Source organism: Trichosurus vulpecula, chromosome 1 (genome assembly GCF_011100635.1).
Source record: "Trichosurus vulpecula isolate mTriVul1 chromosome 1, mTriVul1.pri, whole genome shotgun sequence".
Classification (NCBI taxonomy): domain Eukaryota; kingdom Metazoa; phylum Chordata; class Mammalia; order Diprotodontia; family Phalangeridae; genus Trichosurus; species Trichosurus vulpecula.
Genome location: NC_050573.1, coordinates 104,312,787 through 104,334,673, shown reverse-complemented (window position 1 = coordinate 104,334,673; position 21,887 = coordinate 104,312,787). Strand labels below are relative to the sequence as shown.

General features: G+C 36.8%; 1 protein-coding gene across 4 annotated transcripts in view; it reads left to right on the top strand.

Moving 5' to 3' along the window:
• EFR3A (EFR3 homolog A) overlaps positions 1–21,887 on the top strand; it is a 154,125-nt gene that overhangs the window by 5,110 nt on the left and 127,128 nt on the right. For 3 of the 4 annotated variants that reach the window (XM_036755071.1, XM_036755080.1, XM_036755060.1), the window contains exon 2: positions 6,020–6,154. The exons of the other annotated variant lie outside the window; for it this stretch is intronic. In XM_036755071.1, the coding sequence (XP_036610966.1) occupies positions 6,020–6,154 (135 nt within the window). The remainder of the gene's footprint in view (positions 1–6,019; positions 6,155–21,887) is intronic. 4 annotated transcript variants of the gene reach the window in all.

The following is a 21,887-nucleotide window of genomic DNA, read 5'->3' as shown; positions in this document are numbered from 1 at the left end:
ATTTTAAGACTCATATACAATAAATAGCTACTGCTGCTTCCTCTATCCATATTGATCCCTTTAAGCCTAGACTCTCCCTCCTTTCTTCCCCTGACCATCCAGTTAATGAAGTAATTACAGAAGTTAAGAATTGAATTTAGATCTAGGTTTCCTGGCCAGTAAAGAAAACATGTTGGGTAATAAAATTCTGATTGAAAAAAGAAAGTATACAAATTTATCTGAAAATACAAATTTTGTAGGCAGTGAATTAAAGTTGGAGTTTAGTGAGTGGTCCAGGTTTTGATAATAGAATGGAAAGTGTACAAAAGTCACATTCAAATGGACATTTATTATATCTATCCTAAGCTGAAGTTATAAATAGTACTCATTAACTATATCTGTGTGGAGCTGAGATAATTTGCAGGTGTTTTACTTTCTGATGATTTAACTGAAAAAAGGGATAGTGCTTTTTAACATCTCTGTTAACCCATGTCTCTCAAACATCAGTAGTTTCAAGTGAGACTTTGTCAGATAGCAGTCAGTTCATGTTTGAATTCTCCTGGAATCGTGAAAGTGACAGTAATCTGTTTTGTTCATTGAGTAGGGATCCATATGCTTTAAATTCTAAATATGGGGGAGGCAGGAGTTGACATTCTGTTATGAAAGCTTAGGAGCCTAATTTGTAGTCTTACCCAGATGGAGAACCAGCCCACTTACACATGGAATGGTGTCTATGGGTAGTAGGGCCACTATTCTCTAAAAGGCTCAATACAATACTTGCAAACCCTAGGACAAATAACTTGGTTGAGACCTCAGTTCATTGCCAAGTAACATGGAAAAGATAGGACTTGAAAAATATTAAGGGCAGATGTTATTAATCAGTTGCCTTAATCATAAAAGAACCTTTTTAAAAGGCCCCTTTAGAATGGTTAATTTCATTATAACTCCATCCTAATAATTGAGTAAACTGCAAAGTACATCTGGGCAGCTCAGTGAATTACCCTGTTGCATGGGATTCTGTTTAGGTTAATTTAACAAACATTTTAATTCCTTCTCTGCGTAAATCATGGAGATACAGAGATAAATAAAAAAAAGTACTCTTGACCACTAGTTTACAGTGTACTAATATTACTCATTTAAATGCATCCCAGCTTACCAACACCTTATGTTCCATAGTTTACTTTTGAGTTGATTATTTGGAACTTGAAAACATTTTTCCAGAGAAACATTTTATACTACTTTATTGGTTAAGTGGACTAGAAGAGTACAGGGACCAGAATAAGATCTCTCTTAGTCAACCAAGGGGTAGCTTTAATGGAAGATCACCACCACCTAAAAGAATTTCTTTCTGGACTTGATCTTTCTATAAATTATGACTATTAGGAAGCCTTTGACCACAAATTTGGCCATTTTTATTATTTCTTACTATCAGTCTGCAATTACAACCAGTGGAGAAAAGTAGAATGGAGAGAGCATGAAATGAATGTTTCCTAGAAGTCAATGGAGTAAATGATTAAAGATTTGTGGAAGAGTTTCTTAGCGACTTAGTTTTTTAAAAGCGAATTTTGACAATTTTTATATCCTGTCCCAATTTGACACTAGAAATTGCCAATGATGTATAAAAGGATTGTCTCAAGTAAATTTAATAAAGGTAGACTGAGGTACAGACTTTTGAGCAAGATCACATTATTTATAGTGATGTGTATACCTGTTAACGAAGCAGGTAAGACTGGTCACCTCACCAAAGTCAGGACCTTCTTTATTGACAAACAAGAAAGGAGTCTTGTTAGTTGTGGAATATTGTGATTGGCTATACTAAGAAAGGTGGGCTGGCATTCAGATGAGGCTAATCACTGCCCTCACTGACAATTAAAGAATGTTAATTGTTTTATAGGACCCTTCTTAATCTTATAATCTTTGGTAGGGGATCAAAACTACCCAACTTGCTGTCTCCTTAGAAGAGATAAAATCATCCTAATTGCTCAAGGACAGGCCAGGACAGACAACATTATCTTTTGGGTATGGTACCAAGTTAACAAACAGATGTCCTGGAACTATTCTAGGGGCTACCAGTAAGAGAAATAACAACTTTTCTTTTAATTATACCTTTAAACTAACTCAGAGGAAAAACTAAATTCCTGAGCTTAACTCAAGGACATAGAAAGGTAGCTTTAGACAGATGCAGACTCAGATATAAAAATCATTACAGCATAAAATCAGTTACATTGTAGGATCAATATAGTAGAAACTCAAGATAATTTTAATTTTGATCTTTTCTGGATGTAAAGTTCTGTGGAACAACATTCTACTTAGATTCTGATATGTTCTTTACCTCCTTCCTCCAAATTTTTGAATAAGTGATTAAATAATGTTGGCAGCGAACTCTGTCCTTTGAGAAGTATGTTAACTGCCTGGTTGCTATCATTTTGCTTTTGTATATAAGTGGGATGGTTCTGTGAATGACTGAGTAGCAGTAGGTGGAAATGGTTGTTCTAAAGGAAAAGAGATAATAGTGCTTTTTACTTATCACTGCCACCCTTTAAGAGAAAGAGATGAGTTTTGCTTTTTTAAGTGGTAATGTTGTCAGTCATGAAAACTTGAGAGTTCAGAATGAGTCATATTATGTTGGAACATCTTAATAGGTTTTATTTTCTCAAATGATCCTGTCTGATAGAAAGAGTACCAACTCATGAGTGAGTATGTTCTTGAATTAATGGCAATTTCTACTATGATTAAAATGTCAAAACTGTCAAAATTCTCTTTTCATTGTTATTTGCTGAACTAACTCTCTGTTCTTGAAAGAGCTCAATTTTTGTCACTGGTGGGAAAATCAGACTAAATTTTTCCCTCCTTTGAAAGCTGTCACCTGCTTTCCCCCCAACTTTGTAAATTCAGGGGTTATTGATAGATACTTTTCATTAAAGGTTTTCTTTCCCTTCCCTTTTAACCTTCTCTGGATATTTTATGTACCCGATACATTCCTTTTCTACTTTCTTTGACTGTTTTGGTGGTAGATATTTATAACTCTTGTCCTCAGGAAAAATTCTGTTCTTTTAAAACTTCATTATTTTTATTCCCAATTGGTGAATTATTCTGTTCTGCCCCCCCCCCCCCTTTTTTATCTGATTCTCTAGGGTATTTTGGCTGAAGCAGTTCCTGGCTAAAGCTTACGTGTTCATCACACCCCTACTATTTAATTGGCTTTTTTGAACAGCTGCCTTGGCAGTTTGCTATGAAGCTGAGATTGCACTTTTAAATGGATCTCATGCTGGTTGCTCAGAGAATAAAAGGCAGAAGATTTAGGTTGGCCATTATCAATTGTGAAACCTTGATAAACTTAGGTACAGTTTGAAGAAATATGAAGGTTAGGCTAAAGTACTGTACTCGGAATTGCACAGACCAGTTCTCACTTAGAAGGTCACAAAACAAACCTGATTAAGACAAATGATTGAATTTTTCTGACTACTTATAAAATGGGCATAGATATTAACCTTCTGGGGATGTTAGGATACAGTGAGGAAATTTATGCAACCAGAATTTTGGAAATATTTCTATGAACACAATTTTCAGGTGAAAACCTAAACTGTGTAGGAGGTGATTTATTTTTCTAAAAGCCTTAGGAAGGGAGAGGAAGTATAGTAGTTTAGTAGAAAGACAGTGGACTAAGAATCAAGATCTGCGCACTTAGCAGCTTGTCACATGGGGATAGTATTTCATAGTGTTCGGATCAGGATCAAATGTCCTACAGGAGCATAGTACTATATTTCACAGTTGAGTTCAGTTCACCAAACATTTTTTATAAGCACTAGGTGGCACAGTGGATAGAGCACAGGGCCTGGAGTCAGGAAGACCTGAGTTTGAATCCAGCCTGAGATGGTTACTAGCTTTGTGACCCTGGGCAAGTCACTTTACCTTGTTTGCCTCAGTTTCCTTCTCTGTAAAATGAGCTGGAGAAGGAAACCAGTCTAGTATGTTTACTAAGAAAACCCCACATAGGGTCACAAAGATTTGGACGTGACTGAAACGACTGAACAGTAACAAAAATTGTATACAGAATACAATTCTGGGCTCTTGAGGAGGTCCCTGTCTTCAATTTATAGTAAATTTAGAGGATATTATCAATGATATTATCAATGAAAGATGTTAGATATCAGTTGTGAGCTAAAAACATTTTAAGAGCTACTGGTCTAGTGATGTAAAAAAGAAGAGAGGGGTGTTTGGCAAGTAGAGGTTTGTGATTATAGTTGTGTTTGGGTAAGCTATGGAGGATCAAATGGCCTAAGGAGTATAATATGGTATTTCACAGTTGAGTTTAATTCACCAAACATTTTTTATGAGCACTAGTTGGAGCAGTGGATAGAGCACAGGGTCTGGAGTCAAGAGGATCTGAGTTCAAATGCAGCCAGACACTTTACTAGCTGTGTGACCCTGGGCAAGGAAATGGCAAACCACTCCAGTATCTTTGCCAAGAAAACCCCAAATAAGGTCACACAGAGTTGGATGCTACTGAAAAGACTCAATAACAACAATAATAGAATTTTTGCAGGTCTAAAATTATTGCATAAAATCAAATCTTTAATCATGTATTTAAGTAGAAATAAATTAAAGGTCCTTTACTCTTACTGAAGAACTAGTCAAGGGTCTTTATTTCCTTCTTGTACTTCCGAAGTATCATTAAAATTCTTGTAAGTAGCTCTTTGGTGTTTGGCTTTTTTGTGTTTTTGAAAATGGCAGAAAATGATGTTTCTCCAATTAGTCTTTCTGTTCAGTATAATGGAAATTTATTAAACGGTTGAAATATTATAATGCTTTTTTTTCTCAAATGAAAATTTTTATTTAGAGCTAATTTCTTCTTGTTGATTGGTAGGGGCTTTACCTAACCACCTTGTCAAAATATAAATGACCTAATGAATAACTTTGTTCCATTTTAGCGTATTATCAACTATATCCCCATCATATTAAGATTTAATAAAGATAACTGTATTTAAACTTTTATTGATTTTTTTCCCCCCCGAATACATCCCTTACTTTTTCTTTGACTAGTGGGCCATTCTTTGTAACAACGGTTGAAAAAGAAAGGAAGGAAAAAAAGGGAAGACCAATCAACACATTATTAGTCTATTACAGTATATGTAGTATTTCTTACCCATTGCCTCCTACCTCTATAAAGAGGAGAGAGGGATATTTTCTCAACTTGCCCCGGGATTGAGCTTGGTCATTATAAAGGTGCTATCCTTAGTTTTACTTATTTTTGTTTACATTGCTGTAGACGGTTATGCTTTTCTGCTTCTGTTTACCCTTCATCAGTTTATAGAGATACATGGAATTAAGGAAAAATTAGCCTTTTGATTATGGTTCATCATAGCCAAATATTTTTTAGTATAAGTACTCAGTAATTTGGAGTATCCTTGTTTTTTAATTTGATTTTTAAATTAACTTTATTTTTTAGGATCATTGGGCATCAGAGTTGCAGACCTCAGAAACCATGCCATTTCAACCAGACTATGAACTGGAACCTAGTCCATACCATTTCCAACTGAGGGGTCATTTCAGTCTTTCTCAAAATCTTCTATGATAGGGAACTTGCTATCTCCTAAGGCAATACAGTCCATTTTCACATAGTACTAATTATTTACTTTTTCTTTAAATTAAGCTGAATAGTGTCTCTGCAGCATCCATCCATTTTTCTAATGCTGCCTAAAAAGAACTAGACATCCCTTTGCCAAAGAGTAGACTTTCATAGGTTTACAGATAGTTATCATGACCCTGCTAAGTCCAAGCTAAGCATGTAAGTTTAACCACCAATTCTTATTTAGCATAATTTGTAATCCCTTTAGGAACCTCTATTCAGCCACCAATGTGGTTCTCTGATGGTGTCACTTTCCCTGTCCCCCAGTAAACTACAGTGACTGTTCCCTACCACATCCTGTATTAAATACAAAATGCTCTATTTGTCATTCAAAGTCCTTCATAACCTAGCCCTCTCCTACCTTTCCAGTCTTTTTAAACCTTACACCCTACCACTTACTCTTCTATCTAGTGACAAGACCTTCTTGCTGTTACCTGAACAAGACACTCCATCTCTTGGCCCCAACCATTTTCTCTGGCTGTCCCCCATGCCTGGAATGCTCTTCCTCATTTCTGCCTCCTGGATTCCTTGGCTTTCAAGTTCCAGGTAAAACCCCACTTTTTACAGAAAGCCTATCCCAATTCCTTTTAATATTAGTGCCTTCCTCTGTTAATTATTTCCTTTTTTATCTAACATGTAGCTTATTTATACACATTTGTATGTTGTCTCCATTGGATTGTGAACTCCTTGATGTCACGAACTGTCTTGCCATTCTTTGTATTTCCAGCGTTAGCACTTTTGCTTTATACATAGTAGGTGCCTAATAAATGACTGACTTGTCCTTGAGCTTTTGTTCAATAAAATCTTCAGATCTTGTTCCAAGCCGTTAGTAGCTTTGCCTACTATATCTTGTGCTTGTGAAGCTGATTTCTCAAATCTACAGTTAAGAATTTATATTTATCTTTTTAAAAATTTCATCTCATTAGATTAAGTCAGTTGACATATTTTTGGATCCCAGATGTCCACTATGTTGACTACCTCTGCTAGGTTTGTGTAATCTTCACATTCGATAAGCATACCAACTATATATTCATGTCATTTTATAGAAATGTGAACTAGCACAGGCCACATCACTGGGAGCCTCTGCTAAGAACCTCCAACAGTCCAAGTCAACATCAAATTATTATTGACTACAGTCTCTGTGTGGTTGTTAACAGCTGTGAAGTCACACTTGAACCAACAAACATTGTTTCCTGAAATGGTAGAATTGTTGGGCATTCAGCATGGGAAATATAAAGTTGTAAGTTTTTTCCAAAAAGTTTCAACCTTTTAACTTTTGACAAAAAGCACTGTACTGATTTGTTGCTTTCATGTTGTGATGCCCTGAGAAATAAAATTGTATAATATGTATTCCATTTTAACAAATTATTAGAATTTTTCAATTATGACTGTTTGAGAACAGCAAAATACATTTGGTCTTAAATTGGTTCAATATATGGCATGAGAAGTGTGGGTGCTGTGAAAAATTTTATATGGAGAATTTTTGGCATTGCTATATTTATATACTTTAATTGTATTAAAATACATGTAAAGGCTAGAGGCATCCCCGTGCTCTTAACAGTTATTTTCCCTATTTATTGGCTACTTCCTTGCTGCCTAGAAATATACTCATGCGACTCCCTCATTCTTAAAAAATCTTCAGTTGATTTTACTATTTCAGCTTGCTGTTCTCCTATAACCCTCTTCCCCTTTGTAGCTATGCTTCTTGAGAAAGCCCACCATGAACTGGTATTTCCACTTACCCTCCTCTCACTTGATTCTAAATCTTCTGCAGCCAGGCTTCTAACCTCATCATTCAACTGAAAGTACCCTCTCCAGAGTTACCAATGATTTCTTAATCACCAACTCTAGTGACTTCTTTTCAGTCCTCATCCTGCCTTTCTGCTGCCTTTGACACCGTTAATCACTCTCTTCTTTTGTTTACTTTGTCCACTCTAGGTTTTTAAAACACTTCTGGTTTTCTGAGCTCTTTCTCAGTTTACTGTCTTCAGCCCTCTTTTCTTCTCCTTCTATACCAGGGCTTCTTAACTTGGGATCCATGGATAGATTTCAGGAGGTCCATAAACTAGGATAGAAAAAAAAATCTTTATTTTTACCAACCTCCAACTGAAGTTTTACATTTCTTTGATTATTTAAAAACATTATTTTGAAGGGTCACCATAAGCTTCACCAGACTGCCAGAAGGGTCTATGAAACAAAAAAGGTTGAGAACTCTTCCTCTATTTTATATTCATATAAGTATATACTAATGAATATTAGTGACTCATATTTAGTTACTAACTGTCTGGGAAAATTGGACATAAGATTGATAAATGTGCATTCAGTCATTCGATGAGCATTAAGTTCCTCCTTGACTTTGAGTATTGTATAATTTTGACTACTATTACTATTTTATGTTTCCCCACAGTGTATTTCTTTTTTTTTTTAAGTTTCTTTATATTGCTGTTATTTCTGAATACTATAACTCCCCTTCCCTCAACCCTCCTTAGTAGCAAAGACATATGACTAAGCAAAGTAGGTAAATTTATCATTTTTGACGGTATGAGGGAAGTCCCTCATTCTACCTTTGTGGTCTGCCATCTCTACTGAAAAGAGTGGTATGTTTCATCAACAGTTAATCAACAAGCATTAAGTACCTGTTATGTTGTAGGTGACTGTGCTTGGCAGTGGGGATATTAAATACAAAAAACTGAAACAATCCCTGTCATTCTTTTGGATTCAAGATTAGTCATTAAATTCATCCAAGTTCCCAATAATACATTTCTTTTTCAAATTTTATTTTATTTTCAGTCCCAAATTCTCCTATCCTCACTTTCCCCTACCCTTTGGGGCAAAGAAAACAAAACTTGTTACAAATATGTAAAACAAATTCCTGCGATAGCCATGTCAGAAAGAAGGAAAGAGGAAGAAAGAAAATGAAAGAAAATATACTTCCTTTTGCACCCTGAGTCCATCAACCCTCCAAATCTGGAGGTGAATAGCATGGTTCATCATAAGTCCTTTGGAATTGTGTTTGGTCATTATGTAGATCAAAGTTCCTAAGTCTTTCAGGTTTTATCTTTATAAATTATTTTCCTGGTTCTGCTCACTTCACTTTGTATCAGTTTATAAAAACCTCAGGTTTTCTGAAACTATCCCTTTTATCATTTCTTATAGCACGATACCATATACCATAATGTGTTCAGCCAATAACGTATTTCAGTTTGTCTCTCAGAAATAAGGAGTAGAAGAATGTATTGTATGTATCTACCAGTCCTTGCCACATACTTTTACTAACCACAGATTTTTAAGTATGGTATAAAAGAATCTAGTTCGATATGTAAACCATAAATAAGATTGAAAAATAATTATTAGTGGTATGTGTTGTCCCATTAGAATGTAAGCTCCTTGAGGGTAGAGATTTGTCTTCAGTTGTTAATTTTGTTTTTGTATTTTCAGCACTTAACACAGTGCTTGACACATAGTAATTATTTAATACATGCTTTTTCATTTATTCATATATTATTGTAAGATTAAAGTGGTTACATAAAACAGAAATGAAAAATCGTAAGAGATTGGGAGTTTGATTAGACACCAGAAACACCTGGAGTCATTTATCCATGTAAATATTACAGAAATAGGAGTGGAACTTGGATGTAATCTAGTCTATCCGATATCTGAATGAAAATATCTTTTATAACATCTACAACAGGTGATCGATCAGCCTGTGATAAAAGACCTTCAGTGTTAATAAGCTTACCCTCTCCCAAGACTGCATATTCTGCATGTTCTACCTTTGGACAGCTCTGTATATCCATAATCCATTTGCATCTTACATAAATGTCCCACCCTCAATTGCATGTATGCTAAGTCTCTGTCTTGGGCTGTCCTCTTCTCTATCTGTACAGTGTGATCTCATCATTTCCCATTGTACATTTCCAGCTGAATGTCCTACAGGCACTTCAAGCTCAACATGTTCAGAACAGAACTCTTTACTACTTAAACCTCTCTCTCTTCCTAAGTTCTCAGTTTTTGTTTAAGGAACCACTGTCCTTTTAGTCTCTTAAGGTTTTGCAGCCAAGGGTGGGAATTGTTCTCTAATTTTCACTGACCTTTAGTCCCCATATTCAGTCATTTGCCACATCTTTCCTATTTTACCTCTTCACTCACATGGCTACTACCTTAACCCAGGTCAGACCTTCATTACCTCTCACAGTATTGTAATAGCCTACTTGTCTCCTGTCTTCCCCTTTCCAATTCATCTTCCAAAGCAATCTTCCTAATGTACAATTCTGACCATGTCACTCTCTTCAATATGTATTTTGCCTTTCTGTTTGGCATTTAAAGCCTTTTACAACCTGACTCTAACCTACCTTTCTACACTGATTACACATTACTTCCCTTTATAATCCTTTTGTTTAGCCAAACTGACCTACTTTCATGCATGGTAGGTATTCTATCTCCTGTTTCCATGCTTTTATACTCTTCCCCCATGCCTGGAATGCTCTCCTTCCTCACTTTTACTTCTTAGACTCCTTTCAAAACACAGTTCATTCATCAGCTCCTACATGAGGCTTTTGCTGATCCTCAAAGATGCTGGTATGTTCCCATGATTTTTTCATCTGTAAAATGGGGAAAGCAGTGGTGCCTGTCTTATAGGATTATCGTGGGAATCAAATGGGATACTATATATAATGCACTTTACAAATTTCAAAGCACTACTATATTGATGTTAGCTATTATCATTTTCTTTAATCCTGATTTCAGGCCAGGTTTCTTTAGCTGTTTCTGTAAACTTATTCATCTTTTTAAAATCATTATTACTAATAGCAAAGGTACTGTCTGTGCCTTTTCTTTGACATACAACGCTCTGTTTAAAAGCAAAAGCAAAAAGGAAAAGTCTACCCTTAAACTCTTTTTGTGTCTTCCTCATTACTCTAGACTTTCTAGCGAAGTCTCAATATGTACTAAAATTTCAGTCTCTCTAGCAAATGTGAGAGTGCCTCCCCACAAAGCAAGTGGTTTTTGTGTGTAGCCTATAGAAGTTATAAGGAGGAGATGTTATTAGTTTAACAAGTATTTGAATGTATTATATACGTATGGCCTTTTACTTGGCACGATAGGCATTCATTCAAAAATGAATGAGACTGGGTTCTTGCCCTCATTTGCTTCTTTTTATTAAACCATAGATAAAGGGTTGGGGGAGTTTTAGGAAATATGACTAACATTTTTGTAGCATTTCAGTTTGTATAAGTAGCATCTCTTGAGATAATTGAATAAAAAGTTTTTCCTGGTGGCTGTAATAGATGTAAATGAGTGCTCTTTACTGTCAGAAGGGAACATTTCATACTTGCCATCATATTTAAGAATAAAAAGGAAAATCTGACCTTTAAATTTGGTAGGTTATAACATGTTTTTCTCCTGCTGATGGTAATATTTGACTTAAAATGAGTAGACTATTTGGTGAATATCATTAGTTTAATCATAGCGAAATGCAGTTGCCTAGTTGGTAACATTTTCAATTGTCTCAAAGTTATGAAAAGCTTTTTTGACCGTACCAGATTATTTGCTACAGACTCCATTGGTAATATGTTGAAGATGTCTCAAGAAATGAAACATTAATGGAGATACCTGATGTTTGAAAGAAATAAAAGACAACTTTTTTACGGGGACCCTATTTCCTCTGGCTCTCTTCCCATTATCCCTGATCTTTTTTCTCATTTCTTCCCTTTCCCTGTGGGATTTTGTTTGTTAGTTTAATTTTTCTCCTGCTTTTATCTGATTATATAATCCACTCCCACTCCCTTTTTTCCTCTCAGTTGAGTAGATTTCCCTTTCCTCTTCTTCCCTTCAGCTAATCCTGTTCACTAATTTTTAAAATTTCATTTTTTGCAACCTATTACAAAAAGGATTTCCTTCACTCTTCATTAACTGCCCTCTCTTTCTGTCTCCCTACTCTAGACTCTCATTGTCTGATTCATAACTTGTATTCATCACTCTGTATTCTTCATGCAATCAAAGCTTCCATAGTATTCATTCTTGGCTTTTCCCTCTAGGTACTTTCTGCCACTGAGTTACAGGATTTGCTCCATGGATTCTACTTCCTTTGTGCCTGACTCCTAGAATAGTGCCATTTTTTGCTTCAGACAGGATGTTGCCCCATAGTAGGTCCATCCCCCACCAGGTGCCTGAATATGTAGCCCACCACTGATTTGTACCTAAATCAAAGACCTACACTCTCCCTGATCTTTTTTTTTTTCCTACATTTGCCACAAAGTCCGTGCTCTCCCACTCCCCTGGTACCAGTTTCCCTCAGTGGTTCCAACCCTCCTTCTTTTAAAATCATTATTACTAATAGCAAAGGTACTGTCTGTACCTTTTCTTTGACATACAACACTGTTTAAAAGAAAAAGAAAAAAGTCTACCCTTAAACTCTTTTTGTGTCTTCCTCATTACTCTAGTCTTTCTAGCAAAGTCTCAATATGTACTAAAATTTCAGTCTCTCTAGCAAATGTGAGAGTGCCTCCCGACAAAGCAGGTGGTTTTTGTGTATAGCTTTATGATGAGCAGACTTTTCAGTCACCAAATCTCCCAGGCCATGCCTAGTGTAAGCATTTCCCTTCACAGGTCATCCCTCTTCACCCATAGGAACATTAATTAGTAGAACTCCCTCCCGCTACCAAAGTAAGGCTTCCTTCCTTTCCTCCACTTTTCATTTCTTCCTCCCTTCTCCTCAGCTGCTCCACCACCCCCCTCCCCCCCAGTTTTTCTCTTTCTGAGACTGCAGAGGTTGCCTTCCTCTCATTGCTAACCCTTGATTTGACCCTGGCCCATCATATACTCCTCTCTGTTATCCTCCATTTCATGTACTCTCCCATGTTGTTATGTAGTCCCACAAAAAAACTCATTGATTCACCTAACTGTAGGCAGGGTGTCACCAAGTTCTTACTGTCTTCTGTTCACCTCTTCACTGTTATCTCTACCAGATTTCTGTCTTCATCACTGTCTTCCTTCTGTACATTTAGAAAGAAGTCTTACTGGGCTCTCTGTTGTTACTCTTCTGTTGCTGTCTTTGCCTGCTGCATTTTTTAACTCCTGAATTTCTATGTTCAAGAAGCAAATAATCTTTTCAGGTTCTAGTTTTCTTTCTAAAAATGTTTCAAACTCTTATTTATTATTAAATGTCCATCTTTTTTCAGCTCAGATTTGTATGGTAGGTCATTCTGGACATCATCCTACACTTTGTTGCTCTTTAGAACACATTCCATTACCTCCTATGTTTTCTGGGGAGTTCAGAATAGTCTTATTCAGGTGTATAGCAGTAAGGCAAGATTCATGACCTTGAGGATGACCGTGAACATGCCTGAATGGTTTGGAATCTCGAAGTATAAAAAATTCTCTAGAAGGCAGAGGAAGTGTAACATTTATTTAGACACAAGAGAATCCAATCCCAGTTCCAGGAGAAGTAATTCCAATTCCATATAGTTGAAATTATATTCCAAAACGAGCAAGCCCACCTCAATGTAGAAACAAGGAAATTATAACACAAGCTATAATATTAGCAAGGAGCCAAGTCATCTTGTAACCTTCCCCCCTGCTAGGGCCTTCCTGTAAACAATCACTCACGAATCCTACCTCTCTGCTCATCACTCTGTTCTGCAGCTCTGTAGACTCTGAGTTCCTGCTCCTTCTCCTTGGGCTGAATTCCAATTCCTGTAGCTCTCTGCTGCCTCAATGTCTTCTTGATGTCTGCTCCTGAATTCTGTCCCTCTCAGTTCTGCTGCTTTCAGTTCTGGGCTCTCTTTTTATACAGCCCTAGCCATCATCTGATTGACTAGAACTCAGTGCCCATAGCATTAGCTCTGGTCTTAGCAACTCCCCTTTTAGGGCCCTGAGGTTCCCAAGCCCACATAGCTCACATCAGCTTAACTAGCAAAAGGGTGTGGGCCTGTGGCCTCACACATAGTTAGTGAAAGAGCATGGGCCTGCCTCTAATCAGGCTTCCCTTTGTTGGCCCCACCTGAGGCCTATTCAATGGGGAGGAAAGATCTTTCACTTGCTGATTGGCCTTACAAGGTGTCCTTTCACTTGTATTCAAAAGGCTTTCTCCATGTGATCCTTTGGTTGTCTATGCATCCTGTTTTCCATATCAGTGTCTAAGTGCACAGGAAGTATTTTCTTTTAGAGTTACCGTTTTTTTTTTTTTTGCTTCTCTTTTTCCAGATTGTCTTTCACTTGTGTATATTTGCAGTCCGAATCTATTGTTCTTTCTTTTGTTTCTTTGATGAGACTGAGTTGCAGATTTTTTTATTCTGCCCCTTATTTTTGCTGTGCAGGCCATACATTCTGCTTTCATAGTTCTCATTTCTCCTTTGAAGCACTTAGAGGCAGCATCTTGTGGTTTCATGTTCTCCTCAAACTCCATAGTGTTAGAAATATATTTACATTGTCTAGGAATAAAAAATACTTGTTGGAAAGCCAGGAACGTTTTAATTATATTTTACATTTATTCCTCCTGAATAGATGGGTACATCCCCTGAACAGAGTACAGGAGAAAGTACAAAGGACTCAGATGGTCGGCAGTCCCTTTATTGACCCCCTCACCAAATCTCCCGCCAGGCTCTCCATTGGCCAGATGTAACCCCCTGACTGCCTATGGCATGCACTCCACAAATGTCTTGTTTAAACATGTGGACAAGCCTCTAACCTTTCACCTGACCGACCAGAGGCCTGATCTCTGCTAGATCAGAGCTCTGATTAGAACTAGTTCTAATCAGTCACCTGACTTACATTCTGCTAAAGTTGTGGGGGAGGGGGAGAGGGATACTTTGAACCACGAGAAAAAAAAACTGCTCACTCTCCCCCCTCCCCCCATTTCTTACAATAAGATTATTCTGTCTCATGTGTTGGATAGTTTTCCTTTGTTTTGCAGTATTTCTTTGTAGAGCCTGAACTCAGTCACTAGATCTGGAGGCCATATTTCCTTCTGTTGTTGCTGTTTTTCCTGTTAATAATCTGTGTTCAAGGTCTTTGTGTTTTCTCCCTGGTGCTTTTTCCTTATTGCTCACTATTTGGGTCCCTTCCCTCTGGTTGTTGTTTCCTCAGCAGGTGGATCTCAAAGCAATTCAGCCCCGTCCCATGCTGAGTATGGGTTAACTAGACTAGATCTGTTCTGCAACTGACCTTTGGGTAGTAAGAATTGCCCCCAGCTGGATGCTATGCTCTTTTTCTCAGGTTTAAGGGAGTGCTATACAGTAACTGCACACACACTGTTTCCCGTCCTCATGTCTGGTCCTGTTCCCTCTTAGTTCTTTGACTCTGGCAGTTTGGAGCTTTGAGGTTCCCTACAGGGTTATCTGCCCCAGACCTGGCTCTGTTGGTATTCCAGGGTTGTTGGCCCAGCTCCAGCTCTGACAGAAATATGGAGTTGTCTGCCCTGGCACAGGCAGTTTAGAGCAGTGCTGGTGCAGCAGCTTGTGACCCACAGCTGGCTTTTGCCTTTGAGAGGTTGTGGCTGCCTGGCTGTAGTTTTCAGCCAGGGCAAATTGCCACGGCCTAGAGCCTATATCTACTGGAAAGAGAGAAAGGGGTTCAAGGTGTAAGTTGGGAGTGAGTTTTGTTCTAAGCTTGTATTGTTAGTGTCCTTGAGTTTGCTAGGTAGTATGGAAAGTGGGGGGAGGGCTGCTGCATGAGCTTAAAGTCAGTAAGTGTATTTTCATGGGTTTTAGATTTTTTTTTCTTTTTGGTTGTTTTTTTTAACCTTTTGTATTCTTGATATCTTAGCCCATTGAGACAGCCAAAGTTGTGTTGTTAGCACATAATTTCTTTTAGAGAGGTTTGAGAGGTTGTGGGATTAGAGTAAATATGTGTTTCTCCATCTTGTTGCTCATGTGACCTGGCATTTCTAAGATAGTATAATTTGAAGTCACTATCATTCTGCTTTCCAAATTAATAGTTTTGCCCACATATCAGCGAGTATCAAGGCTAGATGTTTTTGCTGAAATTGTTTTATCTTATTTCTGGAAATTCCCTGTTCTACTTGTCTAGTAATACTGTTAGGGAAATGAAGTTTTTGTTGCATGGTCTATTCTTGATGCAACCATGCTAGCTATTACTGATTGCTGCTTCCTCTAAGTCATCCTCTGACTTAGAGAACTGAAATTTATTAGCCTCCAGCTTAAATAGCATAGATAGGATTCCATGACCTAAAACTGGGAAAGTGAATACTATATTAAGAATACGAAAAATAAAACTAGTAAATATTTGATAATTTTGGGGGGATTGAATAATTAGAATAATCCATTCATTACTGTCATTCGGATTGTCAGTATTTTTTGTTTTTGAGAGTATCCAATCCCCTGTAGTCCATTTCCCTTATGCAGTGTTGGCCTATGGGGTCCTCAGTAATCCGTTCTTTAGAAATCGAGGTTATATGTTTAGAGTGTACCTGACTTTTGCTTTTCTATCTATCACAAAATCTAATATAGCATCATCTTTTCCTGCCAAGTTTTCTGTCATTCCTACTATGGTAAGTAATTTTTTCAGGTTGCCTAAAGACTGGTCTCTTGAAATATTAGTGTTTGTTATCCTTTTATTCAATAAATATTTGAGTATGTACTATACTCTAGGGCCTGTGGGCATGAAAAGAATTATTAGAGTCTCTGCCCTCCAGGAGGTTATCTGTTTTTATATAAATATCTGGAATGTAGGGTATTACAGAGAATCTTAGAATTTAAAAGTTGTCAGGTAACTTAGAGGTCATCTATTGACCTCTAATTTACAGTCAGTTATCATTTATTAAACACCTGCTATGTTCCAGCCACTGTGCTAAGCTTTGGAATTTTCACTATCCTTGACAAATGGACATCTAGCATATACTTAAAGGCCTTTATTGATAAGAAGCTTGGTACTATTTGGTCAATTTTGAAAAGTTCTAAGTGTAATGAAATTTTTACTTATAGTATGCTACATGGTCTACCCCTGCAGTTTCTGTTCATTTCTCCTAGTTCTGTTTGTTAATGCCAAACCAAGCAAAACAAGTCTAAATTTTCTTTCATATGATAGTCCTTTAAATATTTTGGAATGGCTCTCTATTCCCCACTGCCCTACTGCCCTCCCCCTCAGCCATGTCTTTTCTTCAGGCTAAGCATCCTTGATTTCTGTGGTATTCTTTCTTGTCTTTTTCTTTACTTTTCCCCAAATCGTCATGATCCACATCACTCAGAAGAAAATATTCTTCATGTATTTTGGTAATAATCATAATAACTAGCTCTTTATATAAGGCTTTAAGGTTTATAAATTGCTTTATAAATATGCTGTCTCATTTGAGTACCATATGAGTTTCATAGGCAATAAATGCTGTAGGAATTCAGAGACATTGCTCAGGGAGAAAGGACTTCATGGAGTAAAAATTTTGTGAACTCAAGAAATAAGGAATCTCTTATCAGAAAGTATCTCTTTTTCCCAAGAATTGGTACTCTTTAATGCCAATTCTGAAGAAATATGGAGTTGTCTGCCCTGGCACAGGCAGTTTAGAGCAGTGCTGGTGCAGCAGCTTGTGACCCACAGCTGGCTTTTGCTTTTGAGAGGTTGTGGCTGCCTGGCTGTAGTTTTCAGCCAGGGCAAATTGCCACGGCCTAGAGCCTATGTCTACTGGAAAGAGAGAAGGGGTTCAAGGTGTAAGTTGGGAGTGAGTTTTGTTCTAAGCTTGTATTGTTAGTGTCCTTGAGTTTGCTAGGTAGTATGGAAAGTGGGGGGAAGGGCTGCCCCCAATCCTCTTAATTACCTTTCCTAAATTTTTCCTCAATATAGCCTGTTTGTACATAATTGTCTCCTTCATTAGATTGTGAGCTCCTTGAGACAGTGACTATCTTGTCTTTCTTGAGTATCCCCAGTGCTTAGCACAGTGCCTGGCAAATAGTAGGCTCTTAAAACATTTATTGACTGACAATTAACTTACTTAAAAACTCAGCTATTACCATATTAGTGTCTCATAAAATTCAGTACCAGTCTTAATTTTGGTTTGTTTTTTGTTTGGTTTAGCAGTAGGTGGGGTCCTAAACATCTTTTGACCTAGAAAGTGATCCTGAACCAAAAATGTTTATTTCTAGACAGGGATGCACCTAAATGATTTCAGACTGAAGAGACTATGTTCTAAAAAGGCATTTAGAAAATGATTTTATACAGTGTTCTATGAAAATTCGTTTCACTGTTTAGAAGACTTTTACTTTCCTTTAAGAAAAAGAAAAATTTAGTTTTGTTAGTTTCATTCATTTTTTGGTCCTTTTTCATCTTTAGTGGTAAAACATGAACTATTCACTGACCTTGCACATGAAAACATTACAAAGATTATTAAGTAACCCCAGCATGTAATTTTTTTGGGGGGGGGGAGTGGCTATCACTGGAAACATTTTGCTGTCTCATTGCCCTTCCTATAAAAAATAGAAAATAATTTCCTTTATAAAGCTCCATAGATTTTGGTTTGTTGAAGTGTGTTGTAGAGATGCAAGCTATCAAAATCCTTAACAGTGCTATAAACCTTTCTCCGATGCACACATTTGTTTTTTTGTTCATTTTGTAAGTTATTGTTATACCTGGACTAAATTGTTAAACTCTTAGTGAAAGTCATATAGGTCCTTGATGTTATATTTTTAAAATAATTTTGCTTGGTCTAAAAGGCATGTTTTTCATCTCTCTTCCATTTTTCCCTTTCCATAGACTTCCTGTCCGTTATGTTTGATAATTTGATGGATTCTACCTACCATCTTTTTTTTTTTATATATAACAAGCATTTCTTGGCTCATTTTTAATCCCATAAAATCTTTACACATACAATAAAATGAAGCATTGATCGTTGTGCCACATTCACTTTAAAAAGATCATATGATGTTGGATATGTAAGGGACCTGCCATGTCATCTAATACAGTCCTTTCTTTTTAGATGGGGAAACTGAGGCTCGGGGGGGTGGATTAATTTGCCCAGTCACACAGATAGCAAGTGGCAAGGCTGGCATTTGAGGACAGGTCATAGAATCATAGAATTTCAGTGTTGAAAGATTCCTCAGAGGTCAGAGGTTAGACTACACTCCTACCCATACCTGGAAAAAGAAGCTTCTCAACCATATACCACCAGCCAAGTAGTCCTCTAGCTTTTTCCTGAAAAACTCCAGTGCCTCTGGTGCCAAATTCAGTGCTCTCTCCACTGTACCATATTGCCTCCCAAAGATGAAGGGTACCTACTATCTTTCACTTCTCGCTACTCCCTTCCCCCCAGTTCTTTTAAAACAAAAATTGTATGAATTGTTTTCTGGTAAGTAGGAAAATGGCATCCAGTACTTTTAAGTAGTGCCTTGTGTATAATTGTAATTACAGTTGAGATAAACTGAATTTCTTTCATAATCCCTGAATTCCCCCCAGAGCATTATTGTAAAGTATATTGATGAACATTTCACGATGGAAACAGAAAGAAACAGACTTTAATTTTTAATTGTTTCATATAACAGCTTGCCTTCAAAATAGTTGAGTAGGCATAGGATTAGCGTTAGTATTCTCTTTTCTGTAGCCTATATTTCTTAAGATTTTTAGTCCTTTTAGAATTTCTACAGTAGGATCTGGCTTTCAAAGCAGAGTCCAAATTCTGAGGTGAACTTGACCCTACTCTGAGTATAGTTGGAAGAGATAGGATCCTTTGCTTTTCTTGTCCCCAGCCTAGGTCTCTAGTTTCTTTTTTATCTGTTGGATCGTTTCATATTTTCTCTATAGACTTAATCGAGATTAAATAATGTGATTGGGGATTTTATATTTTGTATTTTAAATATTTGTGATTTTACAAAATGGTAATTTCAGAAGATTTTTGAATGAGACCTGTTAAGCGACTACTTCCTGAAAAGCAGAACTATTATAATTTTCTTTTATTTTGTGACAGCTGTTCTGAATAATATTTCATCTTGTCAGAGAAATGCTACTACTCAGTTGTCAACTTTATCATAAGACAGTAAATTGAGTATTATGATTAGTGCTTTTTAAAAAACTAGTATAATGGGAAAATTGGAAGTTGATATTAGTGAAATGGAATAGCTTATGTATTTGGTAAACTGACATAGTACCTTTTATATCTAGGTTACAACAGCAAGATAGTTTGTTTTGGAGAATGACTATTGCTAGCATTTGGTTATATTGGTTCAGTGAATTGTTTGTTGTAAGGTTCTTAAACCAAAATCCACACAGCTCTTATTGGGTCAGTGTCATCTGTCTAAGGTAGATTAACTGCCCACTTTTTGCTAGTCACTATGCTTGATATTGGGCATACAAGTACAGAGAATGAAATGATGTCTTCTGGAAAAGTTCAAGAAATTAGTTTATGAATAGCTTAAGTTCACTCTGGAAAATAGGAGAATCCTGCGTTTGAATTTCAGTTCTGGCAGTTACTAAGATGTGTGCCTTGTTGGATGTCTTAGTAAATTAGAAGAATTATTGTTTTTTCAGCTAAATAACAATTCTGACAGTAGGTTGAGTGCATGAGGTATTTACACAAACTTCTTTAATAATTGCCACTTTAAGCTTTAGGTCAGAGACTCAGCTGTGAGTTTGTGTTATTTTTTCAATGTAACAGTCTTAAGTGAGTCCTCTCACTTTTGGGGAGCAGTTGGAGGGAAAGGAGATTTTGGTTACTTGGATAGGGTCTCAACCCTGAATTTTTGCCCTGGCTCTGTTTCTTGTTACATATATGACATAATGTCATTTCTCTGGGCTGCCGTTTCTGCAAGATGAGGAAATTGGGTTAGATAAATTCCAAGGTGCTTTGGCTCTGAATCTATACTTCTGTGGTCATGAGCAAATCATTTAACCTTTTTTAAGCCTCAGTTTCTCCCTTTGTAACATGGAGATGATAGTAATTGCGTTCAGTTACAGATGATTATTGTGAAGATCCCATGCAATAATATTTGTGAAGCCCTTTGTAAGAATTATAGTATTGTATTAATATCATTTTATTTTTACCTATGTAAAGGTACTAGTAGCAAAAGGAAACACAAAGAATGAAAGGTAGGGATCCCTGTCCTGCTCTCTCACCCTCTTCTCTTTTATCACCTCTCATTGAAGCATCCAGAATTGTAAAAGCTAGTGTTTGTAAGGTTAGGATCATTTAGTCCAGTCTCCTACCTGATTTGGTAATCCTCTCTTTGTGCCTACTGATAGCTAGTTGTAATCCATCCTTCAAGGAGATAGAGAAAGAAACAAAAAGAGGAAACCCCCCTCGACATTCTGCCCCTGTCCCTTTAGAGTCCCTGTCCAAATCCTTTTCCTCATCCCCAAGTACCCTGATGTAGTGGAAAGAATCCTGAATTTGGAAACAGAGAACCTGGGTTCAAATTCTTTCTTACCACTTAATTCCTTTTGAAATCTTGGGCAAGTCATATCTCCCTGGACCTTAGTTTTCTAAGTCTATAAAATGATGTTTGGACTAAATGATCCCTAAAGATCCTTCTAACTAGAAAGAAATCTTAAAATCCTTGCCTTAAATCATGGAAGCCCTGTCTTTTCTGCAACTTGGATCATTTTAGGGAAGGATATTCCTAGCATCTAAACATAGACTGGTAAACTCATTTTCCTGTAGAAATATTGTTATAAATGAGACGTCAGTTCTCTATTATGATTAGTATTATACTTCAGATATATAAACTTTTGATATAAAAGCTTAAGCTTTTGTGGATTGGTGTGAGAAGCTACTCTTTATAATGTTTCTGTGGAAAACTGCATCCTGAGTTCTAATCAGCTACTATACAAGTTTTGGAACATAATACATGGAAATTGAGAATGAAAGGAAAGAAGGTATGCAGTTACATGTGGAAAGAACTTGGTGTAATGAAATACTCCCTTAATGGATTAAGGTCTTCTTAAGAGAGATAACTTCCTCAAGTTGAGATCCATGGACTGTTATTGGATTGTTTTATTATCCTCTATGTGACTTTAGCAGAAACAGCATTATGGAGAGACAGTGTGGGGTAGTGGATAGACTTGGTATCCTGAAGAACTGCATCCAAATCCAACCCTTGACTCTTATTAGTTGTGTGATACTGAGCAAATCATTTAACCTTTTTGATCCTTAGTTTCTCTATCTATAAAACGAAGATAATAACAGCAGTTCTCTGGCTTGGTAAGATTAGGGCTTAAAGCATTCTTTGAATATGTGCTATCATTAATCATATTATTAATCAAGTTTTGTTGATTCTTTCTTTGTAATATTTCTGGCATGTGCTTTTACCCATTCAGTTTAATTTAATTCATCCAATAGTCATCAGAT